The sequence below is a fragment of the Felis catus genome, chromosome C2 (assembly GCF_018350175.1).
Source record: "Felis catus isolate Fca126 chromosome C2, F.catus_Fca126_mat1.0, whole genome shotgun sequence".
Taxonomy (NCBI): Eukaryota; Metazoa; Chordata; class Mammalia; order Carnivora; family Felidae; genus Felis; species Felis catus.
In genome coordinates this window covers 69,055,569-69,083,072 of record NC_058376.1, presented here as the reverse complement: position 1 = coordinate 69,083,072, position 27,504 = coordinate 69,055,569, and the positions used below count along the sequence as shown (strand labels likewise).

General features: G+C 48.6%; 1 protein-coding gene across 8 annotated transcripts in view; it reads left to right on the top strand.

Annotated features, from left to right (window-relative positions):
- Positions 1-27,504, top strand: part of MYLK (myosin light chain kinase) — a 210,017-nt gene that overhangs the window by 153,605 nt on the left and 28,908 nt on the right. For all 8 annotated transcript variants that reach the window (XM_019839242.3, XM_045036325.1, XM_045036327.1 and 5 more), the window contains 7 exon segments: positions 4,757-4,807; positions 5,588-5,715; positions 7,642-7,795; positions 13,705-14,007; positions 21,807-21,839; positions 21,936-22,029; positions 23,339-23,542. In XM_019839242.3, coding sequence (XP_019694801.2) covers positions 4,757-4,807; positions 5,588-5,715; positions 7,642-7,795; positions 13,705-14,007; positions 21,807-21,839; positions 21,936-22,029; positions 23,339-23,542 — 967 coding nt within the window.

Below are 27,504 nucleotides of genomic sequence, written 5' to 3'. Positions count from 1 at the left end.
TCCTCCTTACTAGCTCTTGGCCAGCCATTCCTGGGGCTATCAAGCTCCTTACTGGCCTCCAGAGCCCATCCACGGCTGCTCTAGTCCGCTGTGGCTGCACAACAAAGTATCATAGACTTGGTGGCTTAAACAACAGAAGTATGTTGTCTCACACTTCTGGAGGCTGGAAGTCCAAGTTCAGCATGTTGGCAGGTTGGTTTCTTCTGAGGCCTCTCTCCTTGGTTTGCAGATGGGCACTTTCTCACTGTCCTCACGTGGCCTCGTCTCTGTGCATGTATCCCTGGTGTTTCTGTGTGTCCACATTTTCTCTTCTTATAAGGACACCAGGCGGTTTGAATTAGGACCCCCGCCCCATGGCTTCACCGTAATTTAATTACCTCTTTAAAGGCCCTATCTCCAAATATGGTCGTATTCTGAGGTGCTGGGAAGCTCGAGTTTCAACATATAAATTTGGGGGGATAACGGCAGCTCCACAAAGCAACCCTGAACAGGTGGCTTTTGTTCTCCATGGGAGGTCAGACGCTGGCTCTCGTAGAAGCCCTTATCTTCCCATGCGGGCCTCTCCCAGTTGTGCCTCTCCCTTACCAGCAGCCATAGATGAAGAGGGGCAGGGGCTTCGTGGCTTAACCTGTCATGGCTGTTCCATAGCCCATCTGGTACTCACTTCCAAGGGGTTTGTCTTTCCCATGCTGTTCCATCTTGGGGCTCCCCCTCTCCACTGACTCCTAGCCTTCTGCTTTCAAACCTGTACTCTTCTCTCACCTGGGAAGAAACCTTGCTTGATTGACATTCCCTCTTCCATCACCCTGTTTGTCCTTGTCCCTTCAACTCCAGAATTCTTATCAGATTATCTGACTCCCTACCTGTTTCCTTAAGAATTTCCTCTAGAGTGACTTCTGACCCCACTGTCTCATGGCACCTGTCCTCTCAAACCTTACCCATCACTCAGTGCTGATCATACCTGAAGTCTAGTTCCCAGTGCCTATTCTTCTCCACCCTTGCTTGCAGTGACAGTCCTTCCACCTCTCGGGGTCCATAGCCCTCTCCTAGTTCCCAGCTCCTCACCATGGGCATCACCTGGGATCAGACCCTGGCCCCTTCTCATCTTTGACTGCATTCTTGCCCCCAAGGAACTGAACCATCCTCACAGTTTCCATTATGATTGCATGTTTGATTCTGGAGTCTTGCACTTCCAATCTCCACCAACCTCTCTCTAGAATTCTGATCCTGGGCATCTAGCCTACAAGCGAGTTAAATTCTTTCGTCTCCCATATTCACTTGGACCAAACCAAATGCCTCATCTTTCCCTTCCAAATTTCATATTCTGTCACTTTAATTTTCCCCATTTATCCAAGACAGAAATCTCTAAGGAATCTTTGTACCTCCCTCTTTTTCAGCCCCTAAATTGTTTTAACTTTCTTCTGTCTCCTACTTGTATTTACTTTGCAACTGCCTTTACCAAGGCTGGACCTTGATCATTTCCTTCCCAAAGGATGGCAGTAGCTTCCTAATTGGATAGCCTTGTCCCCCAGGAGGTGGAGAGACCTCCAGGGGTCCCTGAGCCCAACCCAACTGCCGTTTGTGTGAGGACTCCCTGTTCAGTCAGGACAAAGACCTAACTCTCAAACTTGGGATTCTAGACCAGCACCGTGATGACAGTGATATTCCGTGTCTGCGCAGTATGGTAGCCACAAACCATGTGTGGCTGTCGAGCACTTGAAACGTGACTGCTGTGACTGCATTTTTTTATTTTCTTTAAATTGTCACACTACCTTCACACCACTGTTCTCTAATCCTAGTCTTACACTCTAGACAACCTCCACCAAACACCCTGACGCTCAACTCTGAACCCCTCTCTGTTCCTGAGCCATGGGGCCCTTCTTTCTCCAGTTCAGATGTTCTCAGGCCCTCAGATCCATTCTGTGTCCCACCACTGAGTGCTTCCTAACCATCTCCTCAGCCCACAGTGCACTCCTTCATTTGAGCAACTGCATCATGTTGGAGGGATAAAACTTTTCTTCTTTTTTTTTAAGTAGGCTATACTCCCAATGTGGGGCTTAACTCACCACTCCTAGATCAAGAGTTGCATGCTCTATGGACTGAGCCAGTTAGGTGCCCCCTGGGTAAAACTTTTTTAAAAAAACTTTCTATTTAACTTTTATTTTGAAGTAATTTCTGACTTAAAGAAAAGTTACAAAAATAGTACAAATAATTCTTGTAAACCCTTCACTCTGATTCCTCAAATATTAACATTTTACTATGATTGTTTTGTGTTGTATTTTCTCTCCCTCACTTTTTCCCTCTCTCCCCCCTATCTCTCCACACACACATATACACATATGTACACCTGTGTATATATAATTTTTATGAGTAGTTTGAAAGTAAATTGTATATAGGATATCTTCTATACCTAAATACTTCAGTGTATATTTCCTAAAAACAAGGACAGTCTCAGGGTGCGTGGGTGGCTCCATCAGTTGAGTGTCTAACTCTTAATTTCAGCTCAGGTCATGATCTCATGGTCGTGGGATTAGGCCTGCATTAAGCTCTGCACTAAAAGCATGGAGCCTGCTTGGGATTGATTCTCTCTCTCCCTCTGTCTCTGCCCCTCTCCTGCTCGTCTCTCCCTCTCTCTCTCTCTTTCTCTCTCAAAAATAAATAAAAAACCACAAGGACAGTCTCACCACAGCTTGATGATCAAACATGAAATTAACACTGATATAATACTATCATCTAATTTATTGACCTTATGTAAATTCTGCCAGTTGTCCCATCAATGCCCTTTATGATGGGGGAAAAAAAAAGGCTTTCCTGTGGATCACATGCCTTGACATTTAAACCCTTGAAGACAAGCTCTGATTTCTTACATTTGTTTGATTTTCTTCTTGGTACACACGTTAGTAGTGTGTACTGACTGGCCTTTGCCTGGCAAATAGCAGGCCCTCAATAAGTTTCTTGAGATGGACAGATGAATCAATAATGGTGACAAGCCAGGGTGAATTTGGTGGAAGCAGGCCTCACCCTGGGCTTAACCTCATAACGAGTAGCCATCAGCTCTGTGATCTGAGGTCACCTGCTTACACAGTCCTTGTGCAGTTCTCAGCTTCTCAGGTAGCAGCCCTCTCCCCATTTTACAGAGGCACAGCTCATAATCCACACCATTATATAATTTGCCTATGGGCAGACAGCAGTGCCCAAGCCAGGACATATTGCTTCTTCTCTGTAACCTTGCAAAGGTGAAGCTTTGTGGAGGAGTGATTGCTAACATTACTAACATTACCCCCACTCATTCACTCAATAAATAGTTACCAAGTGCCTACTATGTTCCAGGCACATTGGGTATACAGCAGTGAACAAAAAAGAAAAAATCCCTGCCTTCACAATCCTTATACTTAATGGATAGAGGAAGGGAGACAATAAATAAACAAGTAAATGGTTTGTTTTATGGTTGTTCAGTGCCATGGGTGGGGTGGGGGATAATAAAGTGGGGTAATGGTGATGAGTGCTGAGGACAGGGGGCTGGTATTTGGTATGGTTAGGGAAGATCTCATTGGTTAAGTGACTCCCATTTTTGTATTAAGGTACAATTTCTATACAGTAAAATTCACCCTTTCTAGTGCACAGTTCTGTGAATCTTAACAAACGCACATAGTCATATAAACTATTGCCATAATCAGGATATGGTTCCACCACCTTATAACATGTCTTTGTGCCCCTTAATGGTCAACCCCTGCCCCCACCCACCACTACTAATCTGTTCTCTGTCTCTATAGTTTTGCCTTGTCTAGAACAAGGCATATAAATAGAATTATATATTCGTAGCCTTTTGAGTCTGGCTTCTCTTAGTGAAAGAGAAAGACGAATCATTGAGATTCATCTGTTCTGTGTATCAGTTGTTTGTTCCTTTTTTATTGATAAGTAGCATTTCATTGTATGAATATACCAAAGTTCATCCGTTCTACAGTTGAGGAACAAGTGGATAAATTCTAGCTTTTGGCAATTACAAATAAAGCCACTGTAAATATTCACATGCAGATATTTGTGTGTGCATAGATTTTCATTCCACCTGGATAGATAGGTTTTGATTAAAGACTTTCAAAAAAGATGAAAATAAGCCATGAAGATAGCTGAGGATATTTTTGCATATTCATCATATTGTTATTTAGCCAAATGAGTAAGTTTTTGCTGTGAAATTGGTCTGTTTGGGTCATTTTTCTTATTTGAATTATTTGGAGAAAGTGGAAGGAATAGGGTAGGAATGGAAGAGACTGTTGGTTGGTTCATTCATTTGTTCATTCATTCATGGATCCATTCAACAAACATTAAAAAAAAAAAAAAAAAAAAGAAAGCCACTAGTCCAAGTCTGTGATCCAAAGGAGGCCTGAGACCCTTGGATCTACACCAAAGGCTGATTTTAGGTGGTTTATCTGACATAATTTCCTTTCTCAGTTTCCTGACATTAGGGTAAGAAAATAGTTAGTGAGTGTGGGGTTATCATTGTTGAAATGGACAATGGAGAATCAAGCATTTTTTAGTTTTTATCTCAATGGAGGCTCCAGAGACCCTACAGAGGCCCCCTGAGAACTGATATTCATTCAGTCACAAGGTCATCTGTGTAGGAGTGCAAGATATCCTGAGAACCACACTCAGGTGAGGGCTCTGTCTGGCAGAGGACCAGTGGGCAAGGCTCCTAGGATTTAGGAGCTTTGTGAAAAGCCAGGATTAACAAAATAACCTGTGAACTTCTTTGTTTCAGGTGATGCAACTGTGAAAAAGAAACCTGCCCCCAAGACACCTCCGAAGGCAGGTAATTGGTCACCAGCAGCATTTGGGGGCAAGAGTCCTCTGCCATGAGGGGTTTTTCTTTTGTCCTGGTAGATTGACCACTGGTATGAGATCCCAAAAGACCACCGCCCTCCTTGATTCAAGCTCTGTGTTATTCAGGCCAAATTTTCCCCAAGAGCCCCTGCACAGCCTGGTCCCCTACCCTTTTCCACTACTTGTCTTTTTTCCTACTCCCCTTATAGTGTCCCTCGCTGTAGGGACATCATGTGGCATAATACAGTAGTAGAGACTTTCCCATCCCTTCTGTGAAATTCTGCCTCGCTCTCTGCCCCCCACACTGCCCTTAAGGCGGTGATCCACTTTACTCTATCTTAATACTCTGTTCTGTATGTCCTTGTCACATAGAGCCCTTGTCTGTTTCCCAGTGAAAGATATTTGAGGACATGAACCATATTGAACCTGTCAGCCAGGGTAACCTGATGATTAGAAAGCAAGGTGCTGCTTAATTAATAAAGGAGTTAGGAGGTAGATTCAAACATTTAGGGTAAGATGCAAATTCCAGAGCAATTGACAGATGGAGAATTATGCCATGTAAATTGTGTGGGCCACTTCTGAAGAATCAAAATGAAGAAATGAAGAGAGCTAGCAGGGTCCATCAGCTCAGACATTCTGGAGCAGCGGCCACTGTCCTCAGTGTTGCCCTGAAGGCTCTGGAAGATGAGAGGAACAGACCAGCGTGTGTGAGGTCAGTTTGTCTGAAGCTCCCTCTTCATTGCTCACTTTGTCACTTGTCCCCTCCCAGCCATGCCTCCTCAGATCATCCAGTTTCCCGAAGACCAAAAGGTGCGCGCGGGAGAGTCTGTGGAGCTGTTTGGTAAAGTGGCAGGCACCCAGCCCATCACCTGTACTTGGATGAAGTTCCGAAAGCAGGTCAGTGATGGAGGGAGGGGAACAGCCCTCCCAACCCCTGGGTGGGAAGGGATGAAAAATGCCATCTCACAGAGGCCACATGGCTCTTGATCGGTTGGGGCCTTAGAAATGGGAGGGTCCCCTCCCCCACCTGTCACCACCCACCAAATCTGAGTTCTTAATGATCATTTCTTATGAGTCTGCCATTAATACTTGCTTTACTGATCGTTTGTGTATAGAGAAAAATATGAAGGAAAAAATAAAAACCACCCATGCCCCCCATCTGATTTTGATATTTTAGTCCAGAATTCTACTCAGGGTCAGGAAAATTGAACCAGTGACCAAAAGGACCTCTCAGACTCTGTAGATTTCTGTGATTCTGTGCCAGCCCACTGAACCCTATCAGTGGCAACAGCTTAAACTTACCATGTGCTGAATAGATAAAAGTGAATCTGAGTATTTGGATAGATAAATTGGACATTAAATAGAACTTTGGCTTACTGGTCCAGAAATATACCATTTAAAAGAATGGTCCTATGAAAGAAATGTTTGAATTTCTGAACAACCAGCTTTTATAGGGAGATGGGGAACCCACCTGTTCCACTGAGCCCGTATTGGTAGTGTGTGCCCATGTGTATCATCAGCAGAGGCCCCAAAACGTGGCTGGCACTGAATCAGGAAATTTGGAGAGGATGTGAAGGTTTCTTTTGAGTTCTCTGGTGCTCTATTTCCAAACCACTCAGACTGTCCTAAGGCCCAGAGGTAGGAGGCTAGTTAACCAGGAAGGAATGGAGGGTTGGTGTGAAAAGATGAAGCATCATCCCAAAGGATGCTGGCTCTATGCTATATCTGGGCTAGCGTCATCTGAAGTAAGATGGAATCCCCCCTTTTCAGAGACATTTGGCCAGGTCCCCATTCTGTCCAAAAGAACTTTCTATAGTGATGGATATGTTCTATTTCCATTGTCCAATATGGTAGCCACCACTATATGTGGCTGTTGAGCACTTGAAGTGTGACTAGTGCCACTGAGGAACTGAATTTTAAATTGTAATTAATTAAAAATTATGATAACAGCTTTCTTTATAACAATAGCCATAAAATTCATACACCATAAAATTCGCCCTTTTGAAGTGTCCAGTTCAGTGGTTTTCAGTATATTCACAAGTTGTGCAACCATAACAATGATCTAATTCTGGAACATTTCCATCACCCTCAAAAGAAACCCTGGACCCATTAGCAGCCATTCCTCCCTTTCCCCTAGGTCCTGGCAACCACTAACTTACTTTCTGTCTCTGTGGATTTGCCTTTTCTGGGCATTTCATATCAGTGGGATCATACAGTATATATTCTTTTATATCTGGCTTTTTTTTTTTTACTTAGCATAATGTTTTCCGGGCTTATTCACATTAAAGTGTAAATCAGTACTTCATTGTTTTTATGGCTGAATAATATTCTGTTGTCTGGATATGCCACATTTTGTTTATCTGTTCATCATTTGATGGACATTTGGGCTGTTTCCACTTAATTAAAATTTAAGTATCCACATGTGGCTAGTGGCTACAGTATTAGGACAGAAGAGGTCAGAACACCTTTGTAGGTGGTCTTTGTAGGTAACTTTGCTCAGATGTGTTCTCCTGCCATCCCTCCCAAAGCCATGGTGATACAGGACACTCCTTAACTCTGGTCTGGAGCAGGAAGCGCAGACATGGTTGGTCTGCCAGACCCTGCTCGGCACTCTCCCTGCTCACCCCAGATCTGAACCACCTCAGGGACACTTGGCTTTGGATGCAGGAGAGGAGGGGCCTTAAGGGGAAGCCGAGAGTTCAGATGAGACAGAGCCCCATACTGCTTGTCCAGTGACATTCTCTAGTGGTAGGGAGTGGAGGTCAGAGCCCTCTTCCTTTCTTGGCCCAAGTCTCTAGCGCCTGCCCCACTCTCTGCCCCCAGATCCAGGAGAGCGAGCACATCAAGGTGGAGAACAGCGAGAATGGCAGCAGGCTCACCATCCTGGCCGCACGCCAGGAACACTGTGGCTGCTACACTCTGCTGGTGGAGAACAAGCTGGGCAGCAGACAGGCCCAGGTCAACCTCACTGTTGTGGGTGAGTCTGGGGACAGGGTGGCCTGGAGGTCAGAGGACAGGAAAGGCAGAGGCCCCCAGCAGGATGGTGGGCCTCAGGGCCTCACCTCCCCAGGACCTGCTCCTTCGGCACCCTGCCCACAGCTTCCCATGCTCCCACGTTCCCTGTTCCTGCTCTCACACACTTGCTGTGCTTCATACTCCTGGGGAAGCCCAGACCCACACACACACGCTGCAGCATTTTCCTGTTGCCACGAATCTCCTCCTGGCTTCTCCCTCTCTAGCCTTTGCAAACCTTGAGCCATCTGCTCCAGACCCACCTCTAGCACCCTTGCTCCCTCTCCTCCGGTCCACTGCCTTAATGCTCCCCAGCTACTCAGTCTCCTTGCAGATCCTCAGCCTCAATCACTGTTGCCTTCCACTGCGCTGCTCCTGCACCTGATTTGGGGGCACTTCGGGAAGATCACAACCCACAGACTCAGTGCTGGACTCGGCTGGGGTCCAGGTGGAGGCGTCAGTAGGCTCAGTGTCCTCCCCCACTCTCTGTGATAGCTTGTCACCCTGTGGGGCCCCGCCTCCAGCTGCTCTGAGAAACAGGAGGCATCAGGCATGATCTTGTATCACTTCATGCCCCACGCCTACGGGTGTCTCCATATCTGTGCCCCCTTCTTTCTTGTCTTCACCTTCTCCTCTACTTCTGTAAATGTTGCCAGGGCTCTCTCATCCCAGCCAAACACTGCAATATCCTGGCTCGCTCTGGCCGCCCTACCATCTCTCTCTTGCTCTCTTTACAGCCCCGCCCTCTGAAAGGGGCCAGTCTCTGCTCTGATTCTGCTTCTTCGCCTCCCTGCAGCCTCCCTTCACCCCCATTAATCTTCTGGGACCACCCTCCTGAGGTCACTGACTTCCCGATCCTAAATCCACTCATTTTTCTCGCCTTCTGCATCCCACTATGGAGTTGAGTCTGTCTCCAGACTGATTTTCAAGTTCACTTTTTCCTTTCCATCCCAATCACTGTTTTTCATGTCCTGGTGAACTTCCTGAAATATCAAAATACCTTCCTAACTGGTCTTACATTGTGGGTTGTGCTCAGCAACTTGACCCCTGACATGGCAGGTGCTCAGGACAATGAAGCAACAGCAGATGAAGGAGTGGGCAGGTGGGTAGCAGGCTGTGTCCCTGTGCATTTGTGGGCTTTCAGATACCATGCGTGTGAAGGACTTTGGCCTGACAGTTTCTGATCTGATCCTCTTTTTCTCTTTCTTTCTTTTTTTTTTTTTTTTTTTTTTTTTGCTTCTTTTGATCAGGATTTTTTTTTTTTAATGTTCATTTATTGTTGAGAGAGAGCGTGAGTAGGGGAGGTTCGCGGAGGTTGGGCAGAGGATCCCTAGCATCCCTGATACGGGGCTTGAACCCACAAACCGTGAGAGCGTGACCTGAACTGAAGTCACATACTCCACTGACAGAGCCACCCGGGCGCACCTAGATCAGGAGTTTTAAATCTGGGAAGGCCAAGTGTACTAAAGGGACAGGGAACAGGTTTCTCAGCCATAAATGACAGGACACACATTCTTCTCACTCTTTCTCTTCGGTGACACCAGATATTTGTTTCAGGAATTTTCCCCCAGGAGTCAAGAACCTTTGGGGGTTTGGGGGACTGATGCTAAGGATCCAGTTTGCTTATCCTTTTAGACCTGTACCCGCAGTATTGATTTGGCCCCACGCCCCAGCTGTCAGCAAGCATTGGTTTCCAGTTTTCCTCTTATCTGGGGAACCTGGGGGTCAGCTCCTTTGAACTGCTTTTCTGTGACCAGTGCCCCTGCCCCCACTCTGGCTGGCTCTGCAGTGCCACATGCTCCCTTCCCCCCAGCACCACCACGCAGCTGCAGTTCTGGCCTTTTATGGTTTCGTTTCTCATTCTCCTGGGCCGGCCAGTGCTGACAGGGCCGTTGGCGTGGCTGCCCGCCAGCTGGCAGGAGCAGCAAGTTAAATGCCGTCCTGGGAGGGGAATGGAATGGAGGGGAACGGGCTTTCTGTCTGCCTCCCCCTCGCAGAGCTAAGAATAGAATTGCCCAATAAAAGGAGCACTCGCATTGATGGATCCAGCAAAGCAACATTCATTCAGAGCTCATGGATTTAGAATTAGTCAAAGTAAACCTGGATTAGGCCCAGATTTACCTGCGTGTCTCTAGGGACATCTGTGTATTATCTGATCAGGGCTTATTAAGTAGATGTCAAATATAAATGAGATGAAACAGGAATCATTCAGCCTACTCAGCGCAGTTTCAAGCACTTTGGAGGCATCCATTTGCGGGCCAGCTAAATCAGGCCTATTGAACACAAACTGCTACTTGTCAGCAGTAAACTTCTGCAGGTCCCTTAAAATGCCATTTTCTTTTCATATAGTCTATGACTCCTTTTTTTTAAATTTTTTTCAATGTTTATTTATTTTTGAGAGAGTGGGCAGGGGGGAAGAGGCAGAGAGAGAGGGAGACACAGAATCCGAAGCAGGCTCCAGGCTCTGAGCTGTCAGCACAGAGCTCAACGCCGGGCTCAAACTCACAAACTACGAGATCATGACCTGAGCCCAAGTTGGATTCTTAACCGTCTGAGCCACCCAGGCGCCCCATGACTCCTATTTTTAAAATGATAATAAAAAGTAGCCTTACCCTCAGGTAGTTTCAATGAGTGATGTTTAACTAATGGAAAGGTTTATATTTTAAAAGGCAGCACCGGAGTGTGTGGAGCTGGGAGGGACTGTGCAGACATCTGCCCCTCCAGCTCTACCTCAGGGGAGTGAGAGAGGGGCCCCCGAGAGAGCCCCTAACCCAGATGCATTCCTTCCTGTAACTTGTCCAGCCTGAGAAAAACATCACTTCGCCTATCTTTAAAGGAGAAAAACAAAGTAGAGAGAGCCTCCAAATACCCGGTAATCCCCCAAAACTACCAGAGCTTGGAACTTGCAAGGTTTTTAAAGACAGGAGATTTCCCTTTGTAATGCTTGGCATGGGTTTAAGCAAGATGCTTCTTGATCATATGCTGCCTGATGGCCTGTAGAATAACAGGCCCCTGGAACAAGGGTCTGGAGATTTTTTTGGAGTCTCCTTTTGGCTCTGCCACCGGCTAGCTGGGTATTCTGGGTAAGCAAAGTACCTTGGCCTTCAAGGGCTGGATGATCCAGGTCGATGCCTCCGAGGGGTCACATCCCCTGCCCTTGTCTATAAGCTGCAGGCGGCTGCTGAGGTGCAGTGAAAGGAGGTCCAGGTGGGGTTAGGCCACAGAGCACCTTCAGACACACAGGTGCACGGAGGCTGCCAGGGCAGCTGCTCCCTTGAGAAGTAGTGGAGAGGAGATCCTCTATTTTCCCAGGACTGAACAGAAACTCCTGAAGCTGGTGCCATCTGAGATTCTTCCCTTAGACTCAGCATTTCCCATTCTGTTAGTCAAGTCTCCAGGGAGCCATGGGAGAATTCCAAGGCGGCGTAGAGCTTAGGGTTCTAGACACTGAGCCCGCCTTGCCTTTACCAGGCCATGCCCAGGGTCCCCCTCCCGACCCGAGTGTGTCTGTGTGCTTAGTGTGGAAGGAAGGCTCACGGGCATTCTGTTCTGAGGACGTCTCTCTTGTCCCAAGCGTTTTCCTCCCTGGCTAGCCCAGCCTCTGTATGAGGCTGTCAGTTGGAAAGAACAGAGGGCATCAGGCACAGCCCATGGCCCTAAGGGCAGGCGTGAGGGTGGGCGCTTCCTTTCTCCGACCACTTCAGACTTGCGAGTCTTTTCTGAACCCCTCCATTTGGAATCAGATTCCTTGAAAGCATTGAAGTTTCACTTGGAATTAAAGCTCCCCCCACCAATTTCACATCTTCTCTTGTGCTGCAGGAGGTGAATGTATATCATTTGTCCATTTTTCTCATCCTTTCAGCCAAGAAACATCTGGAACAGGGTAGGGTACAAATAGTACCTCTTCTGCAATACCCATTTCTCAACATTTTCTTTCCTTAACCAAAGCAGAAGGGAGAAAAATCAGTCAGTGGAGTGTGTCTGCATTTGTTGTATAAACCTACATGGCTCGAAACGTGTCCAATCAGATGTTTTCCAGGCAGGTTTCTTTGGGGGAAGCAGTGAGTCTGTCTTTCATCCCTCTTTGGGCTTTTTTACTTCCTTCACTGGGTCTTGAGAGGACTTGAACCACTTGCCTCTACAAGAGTTTAAAGTAATAAACATCTTAGCCAACACCAGAAATATTTCTAAAAAGGCCAATACATCTTTCAGAACAAATGGTTTTTCTAAGAGAACACTTTAAACAACCAGTGAAAGCGGCTCCATCACAGGAGGCCTCCAGAGGGACTGCCAACGGTGGAAAGTAGCCCTGTCACAATCCGAGTCCTTCCAGGCGAGGTCCAGGCTGGGGTTGCAAGGCAGTGAATGGCTTCCAGGCCATGGAAGCTGTGGGGCCTGGGAGGGGGGGGGGGGTGGTGAGAATGTACATGTATGTGTGTGGATGTGTATACACACACACATACACACGTCAACAGGTTTTTTTCTTCGCTATATGCGTAGGGTCATTTGCAGAAATTCTCTTTGGCCTTCCTGCCTTGCTGAAGGGAGGGAGAGTAGGAGTCAAGGACTTTACCTGGGTTTGCTTACTTGCTGTTTACAAAACCCCTAAAAGGTAGATACATATTAGCACCATCTTCCAAATAAAAAAGATCAACTAGGAGTTTGGAAACTTGGAAGTTAAGGAATTCGCTTGAGTTCACATAGCTTGTAAAATCACATAGCATGACAAGCATGGTTTTAATTGCTAGTTTGGGGAACTCTACACCTCAAACTGCCTTGAGCAAGGTGGGGGGTGGAGGTTACTGAATACTCCTATCTGTAGCTAAATCAACCACCTGTAAAAACTAAGTCTGAAAAATAGAATTTTGTTCAGATGAGCAACTGACAAGATCAGCAAAACTCGAGAACCCCATCAAAATATTGGCTACCGTGATTTGCCTTGAAGCTGGCAGCATTACTGGTCTGAATGGGAAGGCAGCCAGCCGAAGGGGCCGCTGCTAGCTTGTGTCCTCTGCTCTTTTCCCAGCCCGCAGTCAGGGATGGTTGTGATTTGCTACTGCGGTTTGGTTTTGAAATTCTTTACCTCATTTCATACTGGCCCTATGAGGATACAAGAGGTAGGGTGCGAGTAACTTTTTATGGATTATAAAATTAGAAATAAACTCCTACAATAATGATAGTGGTGGCTCTTCAAGCCAGCCACTTTTCCAGGAACTCCTCACAACAACCTTGTGATCCAAGTGCTATTATTATCTACGTTGCTTACAGATAAGGAAACTGAGGCACAGAGAACTGAGCAAGTAGTGAATGTAGACAGGGCTGTGGTCAAACCCAGGTCCGTCTGACTTCAGAGCTCACTGTGCTATACTGCCTGTCTTGGGGGGGCAGATGTTTCCCAAGTCCCAGAGAAAGTGGAGACTGACCCTAGTTATGTCGCAGGCCACTGGCCTAGGGCCTGACGGAGACACACACACACACTCTGAATTCTCTCTCAAAACATATTTTCGATGGGAAGCAGTCCACGCCTTCTGGGCAGCTTCCTAGATCTGTTTACTCAAAGAAATATGTTTATGACTGAGGCAGAGTACAGGAAATCATGACTTGTAGACTGGAAAACTAGCCAAAAAAGGAGGGTTATTTTTCCAGCAAGTAGGTTTTTGTGTGGCTTTTCGTGTAGGTGTGTTTTTACATAGGTGTGACTGTGTAGATGAGGTCAGGAAAGCCAGGACCAGGGCTGGCAGCTGGGGATCTGCGGGCTTCTCCCCCAAGACAAAGCTAACTCAGGAATGTTCTTTCCGTGCAATTCTTCTTCCCACCCCCACCCCCCACCGTAATCCTGAAGGCTTGTGTGATGCTGTGCTTCTCTGTCCCCAGACAAGCCAGACCCCCCGGCCGGCACACCGTGCGCCTCTGACATCCGGAGCTCCTCGTTGACCCTGTCCTGGTATGGCTCCTCATATGATGGGGGCAGTGCCGTGCAGTCCTACGGCGTCGAAATCTGGGACTCAGTGGACAAAACGTGGAAGGAACTAGCCACATGCCGCAGCACCTCTTTTAACGTCCAGGACCTGCTGCCAGACCGAGAGTACAAGTTCCGTGTGCGTGCAGTCAACGTGTACGGAACCAGTGAGCCGAGCCAGGAGTCTGAACTCACAGCAGTGGGAGAGAAACCAGAGGGTAGGCTATCTTCCGCTTTATCACTGGCTTGAAGTAAGTTTGTGTGACTTACCTTGTGCCCGTAGAAACCTGTACTGAGAGGGGTACTGAGAACTGAAAGACATCAATGATGGCTGGCAGAGTCTTTGGGGATCTTGATTTCCAGGGTTGTGATGCTGATCCATCCTTTAGAAGTATCTTTGACCTTCAAAACACATTGAACCAGCAGTTTTGGTACACTGCCACCAGGGGGTAACAGTGTGTTAATCAGGAGCAAAGACCTGGAAGGCGGGAGTTCAGATGGGCCTGAAGTTTCAGCTTCCCCCTGCACCCGCCTCCCTCCTTCTCTTGCACTGTCTACTCAGTGCCAGGTTCTAGGGACACAAAGACAAATTAGACAAGGGGCTTAAAATCTTAACTAGGAACACAGCTGTGTAGACAGTAGCTATAATGAGAGGGGATACATGAGATTATAGTGATGTAAACAAAGGAGACACAGCAGCAAGCGTGATTGAGTTTGCCATGCAGGTTGAATAAGGCTTCCTAGAAGAGTTGACACATATGCTGAGTCTTGGAAAAAGGAACGGGCTTCCAAAAGGCAGGGAAATAGAGAGAGGCATTCCTCCCAGAGAAAGCAGCGTGTCCAAAGGTGCAAAGTGATGGAAATGCATGGCATTTGGAGGAGCTTGTGTGTGGCCAGGGCATATGCTGTGCAAGACAGAACAGAAGAAGGCAACCCTGAAGGGGCAGTTCAGGTGAAATTGAGAAGTTGATCAAAGATTCCAGGCAGGGGACTGATATGATCACATCTGGTTTTATTTATTTATTTATTTTTTTAAGTTTATCTTGAGAGAGAGAGAGAGCGCGCATGCGCAGGGGAGGGGCAGAGAGAGAGAATCCCAAGCAGACTGCATGCTATCAGTGCAGAGCCCAACGTGGGGCTCAACCTCACAAACTGCAAGATCGTGACCTGAGCCAAAGTCAAAGGTCAGACACTTAGCCAACTGAGCCACCCAGGCGCCCCACATCTGTTTTTTTAGAAAGAGAATTGGGGAAAGAGTAGAGTTTTGCTACTCAAAGTGTGGTCTAGACCAGAGTCTTGGGATCCTGGGATTTGCTGGAAATGCAGACCCTTCGCCCCTCCATTCCTCTGGTCCCTTCTGAACCTTCCTTTCAACATGATCCACCCCCATGGATTCAGATGTGTGTGACAGTTTGGGAAGTACCCAAGTGGAAGTGGGGGGGTGACATTGGAGCCAGCGAGCTACCAGTTGGGCTTCTGTGGTGCATTCCAGGTGAGGGATAGGTAAGGGCACGAACTAAACCCTCAACAGGCAGAACTGACTATTCTCAATGACTTTTTGGGTAGAATTGAAGGAAAAATGAGAAGAGTTCAGGGTGACTTCCAGTTCCTAGCTTGGGTAACTGAATACAAATTTAAGAGGCATTTATTATCATAGTTCTTGGTGGCTAACATATATCAAGCACTTGATATATGCTAACAGTGTGTTGAGCACTTTACATGCATCATTTTATGCATCTAACTCACTGAAGTAGATAGTTACTACCCCCGTTTTACAGATAGGAGAAATGAGGTTTACAGGGATGAAGCAACTTGCCCAAGATCCCAAAGCATGTAATGTAAATGGTAAGCTGTCTGACCTGAAGCCTGTAGTCCTTTGGTTAAACTGAAGGAAGAGGTCAGGCTGCCTCCCAGGGACTTGGACGTTAGGCAGCCGGATGTCCTGGAGAAGATGCAAGTTCCGGTCTCAGTCCCATGCAGATGAGGTGTCTAAGGGATATCCAGGCGTCTTCAGACTGCTGACTGGCTGAATCTAGAGCTCAGGAGAAGGGTTTATGCCAGAACTACAGATTTGGGGGATTCGCTATATATATTTAATTGATTATTGAAGCCATGGGCTCAATGAAGTCACTGAGAGTGGTAGAGAAAGTCAGTGCGGATACCAAGATGAAGAATCCTGCAAGGCCAGAAGGAAGAATGAGGCAGAGAGAAGCAGAAGCTGGAGCCGCGTTGAAGAAACACAGATTGCAGAGAGGGCTCCGCGAACAGCAGCAGTGCTAAATACAGAAAGAGATGAGGACTCAGGGATTTATCCCTTTGATATTCAGCGATCTTTGAGAGGAAAGTCCAAAGCGTTTCCACAGGGTGGAAAATGGTTGCCCTGGGGTTAAGGAATAAGTGGGAGAAGAGAGGCCAGGAGTGTGGAATATTATTTCAGGAAGTTCAATGTGAAAAGAAGAAAAGAGTGTCGTGAGTGTAAGGTGGAGAAGAGGTGGGGGGGCGGGGAAGAGGGTGGAGGGACACCAAGGGAAAGGGCACTGGGAGAGGGAGAGCTTAAGGGTGTGAGGCTTAGAGAAGAGGGGAGAGTGAAGGACAGGGAGCTGGACAGGGCCAGTCTGAAGTCCCCACGTGACCAGAGGCATCACGAATATGGAACTGCCATTATAGTTTGATGCCCCTCTTTAGTGAAAATATTAGATATAAAATAGACATGAACTCTTTACTTTTATATTATTATTTTTTTAATGTTTTATTTATTTTTTGAGAGAGAGAGAGAGAGAGAGAGAGAGAGAGAGAGAGAGAGAACGAACGGGGAAGGGGCAGAGAGAGAGGGAGACACAGAATCCACCAAACAGCCTCCAGGCTCTGAGCTGTCAGCACAGAGCCCAACGTGGGGCTCGAACCCATGAACCACGAGATCATGACCTGAGCTGAAGTTGGACACTCAACCGACTGAGCCACCCAGGTGCCCCATTTTACTTTCATATTAAAAGAGGGCTCCAAAAAGAAATTTGGAGGATGCCAGTGGAAAACACTCCAAATTTACAAGATTGCCAGTGCAGCCCTATCTTGGGGGCCTTTACCCCTGAGCTCTGGGACATGGGAGCCACAGGGGCATGGATCCTGGCCCCCAGGATGGCCCTGCTGAGCCTCCGGGCAGCTGTCCTGGGGCTCCTGCCCACTAGCTGCTCACAAATGTCTGCTGAGGGAAACGGGGTAACAAAACTGCCACCTGCCGCCCTTTGACCTTCTTTGTGGGGAGCAGGCAGGTTAGCGTGGGGGTGCCAGGACAGGCATTCAGTTTTATGTTTGTAGCATATTGCTTTGTTCAAGAACACTCCCTACCTCTTGAAAAGTGACAAGGGAAGAGACAGCATTGCAGTGAGATGTTCCCTAGATGGAAAGGAAAGTGTCCAGGGCCCCTATGGCAGACACCAGGAAAAATGGTAGAATCCCCGATGAAGCCCATGCAGAGGACAGAGGCCCTCGGAGCTGCAAGGTGTGGCTCCCAGGAGGCCAGGACAGCAGCTCCCAGGCCTGTAGGGAGAGTGTGTGGGGACAAGGGCGAGGACCACCAGGCTCTGGGCAGGTGGCCTTTCCCTTCTTCCTCTACAGCCAGCCAAATCCCACTGTGGTCCTCAGTTCTCCCCCTAGGGCCCCTCCTGGCTGAGAGCAGACAAAAGGAAATGCAAAAATAGCCTGCAAGCCAGAGGAGGGGTCCAGGCCACCCAGGGCTTCCAGACTGGATGCTGCTCCCACCGCTCAGGGCCAGCTGGATGGCTGGGGGGGGGGGGGGGCGGGATGGGGGGGCGGAGGACAGAACAGTTGGCAAGCATTAGGCCTGAGGGGCAGAGGGTGGAGGCGGTGGGAGGGTGGGGTGTAGGGATGTTCCGAGTGAAGACCTCTGTGCACTGGTCAGATGCTTTTAGTTATAACCTGGGTAGGTCATCTCTGTCCACCTTAAAAGGGAAATGGCTCTCAGAGAAGTGTGGTGTGTGTGCACACATGCATGTGCGTGTAGAGGAGGGATGGGAGAGGTGGTCATGGCAGCTCCTCTCTAGGGAGCCTGTGGGGTACGGTGGTCATCATAACGGCAGGGCTACTGAACCCTCCCTTCACTAAGTGCAGCTTATGTGGGCTCTCGCCTTCCCCACTGCCACCAGTACTCCTCCTGCCTCTGCCTTAGCAGCCTGGGTTTTCTGCTTCATCCTGACCTCTCCATTCTGTCCCTGCTAAGCGCCCGACCCTCACGCTACGTTCACTCACACGGTGCTCTGCACTCCTCTGCACTCCTCCTGTGTTCTGGCACTATTCCAGGTGGTACAGGACAAAGCACAGGTGTCCCCACCCAGCTTCAGTGGCCTTCTTAATCAGAGCCGCCCCTCAGACTAGAATCTCCAACCCAGCCAGCTCCCCTCCCTGTCTCCCCAAACCTGGGTAAGCAGAAGCACTGCCCCCAAGACAGCATTCTCTCCCATCCCAGCCAGGCCTTCATCTCTGCCCCACCCTATCTATCCGTACTGTAAGTCTTAAATCCACTCTGTCCTTGCTCCTGATCCTAATTTGTTCTAGAATATATAGTTGTTAGCAAAACAGCTGTGAGAAGGGCTTCTTACAGAGTTGGGGCTTTCTTGCAAGCCTGAGGGCAATTAGAGATGTAGAGCCCCCGAGGGCCAGAGATGAGCCAAATAGCGCTGCTCACCCGGTCAGGGGCTATAGACGCCTCTCTGGGGCTGGGGTGCCCTCTAGTGCGCACCAGGTGTGTGACAGCCCTCAGCCACGGACAGCTCAGTCCAAGGGACTCCCTAGAGGCCTGCCACGTGAGGGTCCCCAGTGCTCATCTGGTCTTGTCTCAGACGCTACTCCAGGGAAATGAGACTCATCTATTTGCAGAAACATCTCAGAACCATCTTCCAAACAGTTCTTGTGCTTAGCTCTTGGATCTCGTGGCTCTTTCTGAATAGTTTTTAAATGTCTTGTTGAAGTTCCTCCAGCCGCAGCTCCTTCTGTGGTGGAAAGATGGAAACCGAGTGGCTCACCTCTGCTGTTACTACAGACCTTTATTACTGAACTTAGCTAATTGAACTTTGGCCTTTCCCCACCTCCTATCCTGCCCCTCTCCTTATGGCCGCTTCCCCCTCCAAGCAGAATGGAGGCAGAGTGAGAAGGAAAAGGAAGAAGGGAAATATCTCAGCCAGGAGTCTTGGCCTGTTTCAAACAGAGGAAGATTTGTGTGGTAGCAGTGAGCCAGGAAATAAGGGCGTGAATTCCCTGAGAATGGCCTAGGTCCCCACAACCATAGCATCAGGAGAACATTCTGCATCTTAATTGCCAAGGGAAAATAAGGCAGAGGTGAAGGGCAGGTGTGGTGTTTGTGGTGCGAGCAAGAAGGCCAGCTGTGTAATCTCTGACTGGTGTCTGAGACACTGGGAGAGGCCAGTTCTAGAACTGCATGCCCTCTCCAGGGCCATCTGGAAGATGCCCCTGGTGCCAGGCCATTGGAAAGCCCCTTATGGGCTCACAGCACGGCTGATGCTCCTTCACTAGGGAAGCACAGACAGCTCCTCCTAAAGATGCCAGGCCAGGGAAGTCTGCCTTCTCCTTCCTCTCTCGTCCTGCTGTCCATTGCACACCCCGGTGAGTGGCATGGGAACGGGTGAAGCCACTCTCTCAGACAGGAGCACCATGGACCAGTACGCTAGGCCTCCCTGACAGTAAATGTTATCATTGTTAGTATTTTATCTCCAAGGCCCAGCCAGTGACAGCATCCTTCGTCATTGACTTGAACCCCTTGCTTCCCTTACAGCCCTGTCTGAAGTGCCGTTGTTCAACTGACCTAAACGTCTGTTAAACCTATTTATTATCCTTATGGTACATCTCGAGATGTGAGTTCCATATGCCTACCGCCTTCCTCCTATGTGAGGCATAACACTAAATTGTTCTCTCCAGTTATAGTACTTATTAGTTGGTAAAAGTCTATAACCTTAATCTTACCCTTGGCCATTGTGATTTTTTTTTAAATCATAGCTGCTACAGACATTTTTCCCTAACCAGAGAGGCCTAACCATTTCTGACCATCTTCACACGGCAGCTCTTTCAGTGGCTTTCCATACCTCTCCAGCCCCAGGGCGACTTCCTAAGTGCCGAAAGCCCTGGTTCCAGGAGCAGATGGCCCCAGGCTCTGTTGAGAGCAGAGGAATAATACCTGCTTGTGGCCAGTGCATTTCCCCGCACCCCGATCCAGACCCCCGACCCCTGACAGCATTCTGTTGGCCAGAGCAGTAAGTTGAGGGACGGGGCTCCCACACTTGGGTTCTCACTAGATGCCCTGGGGCTTGTCCGCCCCAGAAGGCTGAATGATTCCATTCTCTCTGAAATGTGACTCCATCATGCCTTCCAGGTGTTGTTCCCAGATGTGTTCTGATCATCTATGAACTGACATGGTCATTCTCCACTCTCAAATATGCGAGTTAGAAGACTTGGCCAGTTAGACTCCTGTCCTGGCACTATCTGTGAAACCCCACCATGGATCTGAGGGTTCCCATCTATCTTATTACTAAATGTTTCCGGGGCATTTTCCTTCCTGCGACAGACTATTCTTCTCCGTCTCACTTCTGTTTAGTTGTTTAAAGCTAAGCTTCATCAACAGCATTGTAAGGACCCTAAACACATCACAGCTCCTGGGGGATTCACCCACATGCTGTCCCCTGTCACACACTCTGTCCCCCCGAGTCTTACTCTCTCTCTCTCTCTCTCTCTCTCTCTCTCTCTCACACACACACACACACACACACACACACACACACACACACTTGCACTGATAAAATCTCTGTCCTCCTTCTCCAACTTTTCTTAGGTTTTTGTTCTGTCTCAGGAAACCAACATTGGCTCCCTCTGCCAGTGGACCACAGCCCACATCATGACTGAGGAGCATAAAGCATGTCACAGAACATGGCATCCAGAGCTAGCCAAGGACCCTGGAAATCACCTATCAGTACAACTCCCTTCTTTTACAGATGAGGACACTGGGGCCCAGAAAGGGAAAGGTACTTGGCCAAAGTCAAGAAGCCATAGTGGCCTGATAGGGACAAACCTATGCCAAAGGAAAGCCTGCAGCTCTGAAGTGGATGTGTTTGGTGGGCACCTGCCTGTCCCCTCACGCCCCCTCCCCACCCTGCCATTCTCGTCTGATACATCCATATGAGCAGCCAGTATGTGCTGCTTATGTCCCTTCTCGCCCTCTTAACACCTGCTGGTTTCACTGTGTGACCTCACCCACCTCCCTGTTGTGTTCCAGCATTTCCTTTAAGACCCAACTCGAGGGCTCCTTCTTCCCAGAATAATTGCTCTGACTTTATAATTGCCTCATTTCATGTCAACTTTCCTACATATGTATATGTATATTTGTACTTTGATATCATGTGCTTGATTATAGAACACTTGTAATGGATATTTCTAGGATATGTGGTTTCGCCTCCCCACTAAATTGTGAGCCCCAAGAAAGGAGAGATCATGCCTTCTGTGTATTTTGGTTGTATGCCCACAATACCTGGCAAGATACCTGGTCCAGGGCTGGAATCCCATGTACCATTAACCATCAAATGGATAAATAGATTTGACACTAGGAGCAATTTATGTTGCTGACTTTCAAGCGAGAGCAGAAAGGGGCTGTCACAGTCATGTGTGGGTTCTGAAAGTTGGAGCCCGGAAGCTCTGTGAAGAAGGCTGTGTCCAGGGGACCACGAGGTCACAGAGGAAGGGATGGAAGCAAGAGCTGGGGGGGAAGCTGCTCGGTGGGGTGAGGAGGCCAGGGCCTGCTGGTGTGTCCATGTGTCCGTGGCCCGGCTGCAGAGCAGACTGACCCACCGCCTAGCCGTGCCCACAGCTCTGGGCTTGGTGGTCTTGGGCCTGGGAAGGCTGAGGCGTGATGAAGGCCCCAGCATGTTTCACTCTCAATGCGTCTTCAGTACTAATCACTGTGTCCTCTGTGTCTCTCCCCATCTCCTTCCACCCCCAGAGCCAAAGGACGAAGTGGAGGTGTCAGATGATGGTGAGTGCTGGCCACCTGTCCTCAGGTAGACTCGAGGCGGGGAGGGGGGCAAGCGAGGAATCGGATGGCTCACACTCACCCCGCCCCACCCTGCAGATGAGAAGGAACCTGAGGTCGACTACCGGACGGTGATTGTCAATACTGAACACAAAGTGTCTGACTTCTACGACATCGAAGAGAGACTAGGCTCGTAAGTGGTGCAGGAAGTGCCTTTGGGGCCCCCAGAGTGGGGGTGGCGCAGATCCCATCATTAAATTCCGTGCCTTGTCTTCCCATCTTTTCCTGGGTTCTGCCAGCTTCCCACGCTGAGGCCCCCTGCAGAAGCAGGAGGTGCTGACCTGGGTCAGCACCCCAAGAGGGCAACCTCAGCCAGGGCGCTCTTAGGAGTTTCTTGTGCAACCGACTCAATTCCATGAGAGGCTTGAGCAAGCCCTGCCTTTCCTGTGCGTTACTCCAACCAGGCTGATAAGGTGACTGGGTCTGGGTCAGACTGTCCGAGGCTACCTTCCATGTCATCTGCAGGAGTCAGTCAAGCCTGACCAGTCTCACTGTTCAGCAACCGTAGCTTTAATGCATCCATAAAATGCACACCACTGAAAGGCACAGCTTCTCACTCTATGAATCTGGCCCACACTATTAGCTCTGGTTCTCCCCTGGAGTGTGGAGACCCCAACCCTGAGCCCTCGTCACAGCCACACCGTCCCCTCCGGCAGCAGCACCCAGGGCCGACTGTCTCCTGCTAACTATCCCTATAGGAGCAGGATGGAAGAAAAGGGGACGGGGCTCAGGTTTGATTTCTAGCAAGTTCCTGGGGAAGAAAGGAGTGACACCAGCCTCAACATTTCTGCACAAGGAGCCTGCTCTGTCGGGAGGAGCTGTGTCAGAGGAATACCTCACTCTCCTCCCCTGCAGTGGACGGCAGGGGCCTTCCTGGGCCGTGTCCAGGGGACCAGTGCTGAGCAGTGGAGCGGAAGGAAAGCAGCCACTCGGAAGCTCTCTGTAGTTGGGGAGGACTGTCTCCACCCAACTTCATGGGTCTGTCTTCGGGGAAGGGGAGAGAAGCCCACCAGCCAGGGTGGAAGCCTCAGCCCAAGGAAGTGATGGCCTGAAAGAACAGCAAACCTGGGCAGTGTTGGGGCAGGGATGCGGGGCCAGGCACAGGCTGGGGTGACAGGTGAGGGAGAGGAGGTTTGTCTGTGTTAGAGGAACCCTTCATGATCCAGAGCAGGGACTGGCAGACTTTTCTATAAAGGGCCAGAAAATGGGTAGCTTAGGTTTCGTGGGCCATATGCTCTCTGTCGCAGCTACCACTCTGCCACTGAAGCACAAAAGTGGCCGTAGACAGTGTGCTCACCAATGGGTGTGGCTGCATCCCAATAAAATTTTATTTCTAAAAAGAGGTGGGCTAGATTTGTCCCACAGGCCACCATTTGTCAGCCCCAATTTAGTGGAAAGCTTGGCTAAATTTGCCTTTCCTCTCCTCCTCCTTTCATTTCCAGTGGGAAATTTGGACAGGTCTTTCGACTTGTAGAAAAGAAAACTGGAAAAATCTGGGCAGGGAAATTCTTCAAGGCATATTCAGCAAAAGAGAAAGAGAATATCCGGCAGGAGATCAGCATTATGAACTGCCTCCACCACCCCAAGCTGGTCCAGTGTGTGGATGCCTTTGAAGAAAAGGCCAACATCGTCATGGTCCTGGAAATGTGAGTGGTTTGCTGGGGGCCCCTTGTGTGTGCCCACACCCAAACCCCTCTGCCTGGAAATGGAGAGCCCTGCAGGCGGGCCTATGACATGAAGGACACTCCCCAGCCCACGTGGCCGGGTGTCGCCCACTCAGAACAGCAGATCTGTGCTCACCTGTGGCCCTAACCCATGACCAGCAGCCCACAGCAACCCTGTTCACTGCCATAACAAATTGGCGGATCTCTGAGGACCCCTGCCCCCTTTTCACCCTCACCTCCCTGTGAAAGGGCCAAGGTTACCTGTAGGCTCCTTTCGTTCAGGGACATTCTCACCTAGAGGTAGCTTTGGAGTGGAAGGGGAGGGACACAGCAACTTCCTGAATGGCCTTCAAAAGAAGAGGGGCCCAGGGCTGGGGGCTCAGGATGCGGGAGCGTAACCCTTGCTCCTGTCCTCCTCCTGTGCCCTGCATGCCCCCATACATGCCTGCTTGTGTTCTCCACTGCTCCCTCAGCAGAGAGTAGTGCTTCCTGGGCTGAGTTGTACATGGGCGGAGGCATGTATCACATGACCTCCTGCCAAGGCTTCCTGGGATCCATGGTTCCTCTAGTCCCCATCCTCCACTTGTCTCACCTCTGAGCCACTGACCATGTGTGTGCACACACCCCCCCCCCACACACACACACACAAATGCACATATTGTTCTCAGTAAGCCAGGTGTCCTCTGCAGAGGTGTCTGTGTTTTTCAGAGTTTCCTTTCCTTTTTCTTTTTAAGTTTATTTATTTATTTTAGAGAGAGAGTAAGAATGAGCAGGTGAGGGGCAGAGAGAGAGAGGGAGAGAGAGAGAATCCCAAGCAGGCTCCTCACTGTCAGCACGGAGCCCTATAAGGGGCTTGAACTCACAAACTGTGAGATCATGACCTAAGCTGAAGTCAAGAGTCAGATGCTTAACCGACTGAGCCACCCAGACGCCCCTCCTTTCCTTTATTTTTTTAATCAGAATTTGTTAATGTTATACAATCACATTTAAAAAAATGTGAGAAAATACACAATGGAGAGTTCGTTCCAACCCCTGTCCCCCATAGCCCCCACCACTGCCACCAGTAACTATTTTTATTTATTTTATTGTTTGTATCCTTCCAAAGTTTCTTTATGAAAATATAACCATATATTTTTTAAAAATAGTTCCCACCTTTTCACACTAGTTCACAAGCTAACTCATATCCACTATCCTGTGTCTTGCTTCTTTTCATTCAACAATTCACCTTGGTATGAACTGCTGTGAACATACCAGTAGCTGATAGGCCTCCTCGTTCACCCTGCCCGTGGAATTTCCTTCCTTGCATAAACCACAGTTTACTCGAGCAGTCTTCTTTTGAAAGGCGGTTTCACAGTTTCCAGGCCTTTGCTTTTACAAATAAGCAGCGTTTGTAACCTTGTACTTGCATCTTCTCACTCCTATGTACGTCTGTAGGGTGAATTCCTGGAAGTGTGGGTGTGCTAGATCAAAGGGCATGTGCATCTGAAATCTTTAGAGCTATTGTGAAATAGCCTTCAGCATCCTTGAATTGCTCATCTTGAGCGTCAGGACTCTCTGTCCTCTGGGGGGGACTCTACCAACACCTTCCTTCCCAGGAAGGGTGAGGCCAGTGAGGCCTCCCCAGGCTTGAGGTGTGACCTTCTCTCCTCTCTCTGTGATGGCTTCGGTGTGTTTCCTTTCGGTTTACGTACATTTGGAAAAGCTATAGTGGGTTAAAAGCACAGAGTCCAAAGTGAGTCCGATAAATCTCCCGTCAATCCAGCTCTGCCTCTTACCTGTTGTGTGGCCTTGAATAAGTAACTCAGCTTTGCCTATCCTTAGTGTTATTATCTGTACACAGAGTATATAAGCTGCTTTATGAATGATGTGGGGATTAAATGGAATAATATATGTCAGGCATTGTGCTGTATAATTGGGACTTAATAGTATGATACATTGACTTTTCCTGCGTCATGGTCTTTTTTATTTTTTCACTTAAAATTATTTTGTGAGCATTTAACATACAACTAGGTGTTGTGGAACAAACCCTACAATTCAGGAGAGCTGGAGTCTGGTCCTGTTACTGCCAAGCTGTGATTTTCTAATTATTAAGTCCTTCCAGCATCTAAACTTCAGCAATTTTGTGGAACTGTAAACGATCCAAAGAAAAGCTGCATTTGTGTCTTAGAATTTGTATCTTACAATCGGTTTTCAGCCCCCGTCTAAGCTTACCTCCCCACTTCCAGGCAAGAGTAGCCCGTGTCTGTGGCCTCACCGATCACAGCCTTACAATAGCCCTGTGGGCTGCAACGTTTCACATTTATTCTAGAACAAGTTGCTGGGTCCAGGCAGTGTGGGCATGCGTGGACATGCGGAGAAATGTCTTATGTTTAGATGTTAAGCCTTGGGCAAGTTTGTGCGAGGGTGCGGGAGTGGGGTAGGAGGCAGCCAAGCCTGGGAGAGGCCGGGCAGCAGCACCAGTGGGCAGAATACCATACTTAGCGTGGAAATGCGAGTTGGCAAGCTGGATGGAAAATGTTGAGAGAAAACGTAAGAAGGCCTCGGCTGGCCTGGCTTTCATCCCTCTTCCCCACGTCTCTCCCAGGGGCAGGAGCAATCTGACACGCACAGATGCCAGATGATTCTTCTGCACTTGGGGTAAAGAGCTTGCCCCTTGATAGGAGCTCAACCAAAGAAGTGGGAGCACGTTCACACTCGGTCTGGACTTCTCTTCCAGCTTAAACAGACTCAGCCATGAGAGGGCAAAGGCTAGCTTGCAGAGGGTACCATTTGCTATTCTCCTTGTTTGATGGAGAAACTGAGATGGAGAGAAAGATAATGCTGGTGATGTAGAAAAGTGAAAATATATTCCAGGGGCCTCTCTGTCGGTTCAGCTGCCTCAGACACAGTGAGAAATCAGAAATAATGTGTGCCTTTAGCCTTTCTGACCTCTGATTGCGGGACAAGCCCCCACCTTTATGGCAGTGTTGCCCAGACATGGAGATTCCCTCAGGCTCCTGGCCTGCAATCTGGGCTTGTCCTTTGGGTGTGCTCGGGACATTCCAAGGGGCAGTGGGACCCTCAGCAGTGAAGCAGAAGTGCGATTTAGACCAAGTCATCCGCCGCCCACCTCACTTTTGTGCTACCATTGGCAAAATTTAGCAAAGAATATTCAGCAAGGAGTAGAGGGTCTGGGTATGGAGTCTGGAGTCCCCTGAAACGCCATACCTTCTGGCTGCCAATGGGGGCTGGCCAAGGTCTATAGTTAAGGGGAATGAATTTGATCCCTTGGGATTAGGTAGCCTTGGTAGTAGGTATTCACTCACTGGCTCACTGGCTCACTGTCCGTTTACTAAGCGCACATTCCCTCTGGCCCAGCCTTGGCCCTTGGCATCATCTCTGTGGGTGGCAGCTTCTTTCCACCCTAACCTTGAGTATTTTGAAGAGAAACCTACACAGAACCATTAATCCTATTTATGTAATCCCTTCCGTCCTAGAAAATGGACCACGGAACAGTTTTCAAAATACATTAAGTATATTTGAATAGGTTTGGACCTATTTGAACTTACATTGAATAGGTTACCTCTAGAAATGCAGTAGTAATTACCTCCATGGCTCAGATGTCCACTACACATTGCCTCAGACATTCCCAAAGGCACTGAAAATAATGGCTGCTTGCTTTTCCAGAATAGTTTAAATTTAAAAGCACACATTTTGGGGCACCTTGTCGGTGCCAGATATGGCCAGGTGTAAATAAAGGTCTAGAGATGAGCCAGAGCTTTTCCACACATACTTGCAAACAAGCATAAGCTAAGGCAGACTTGATACAAAAAGCTCAGAGACAAGACTGTGGAAAACCCAGGGAGGGAAAGATCATTTCAAATGGGGAAATCGGGAGTGCTTTCTCAAAGGAATTTCTTGGTGAATTGAATTTCAGCTGCCATCCCAACGGCAGCTATTGGGTA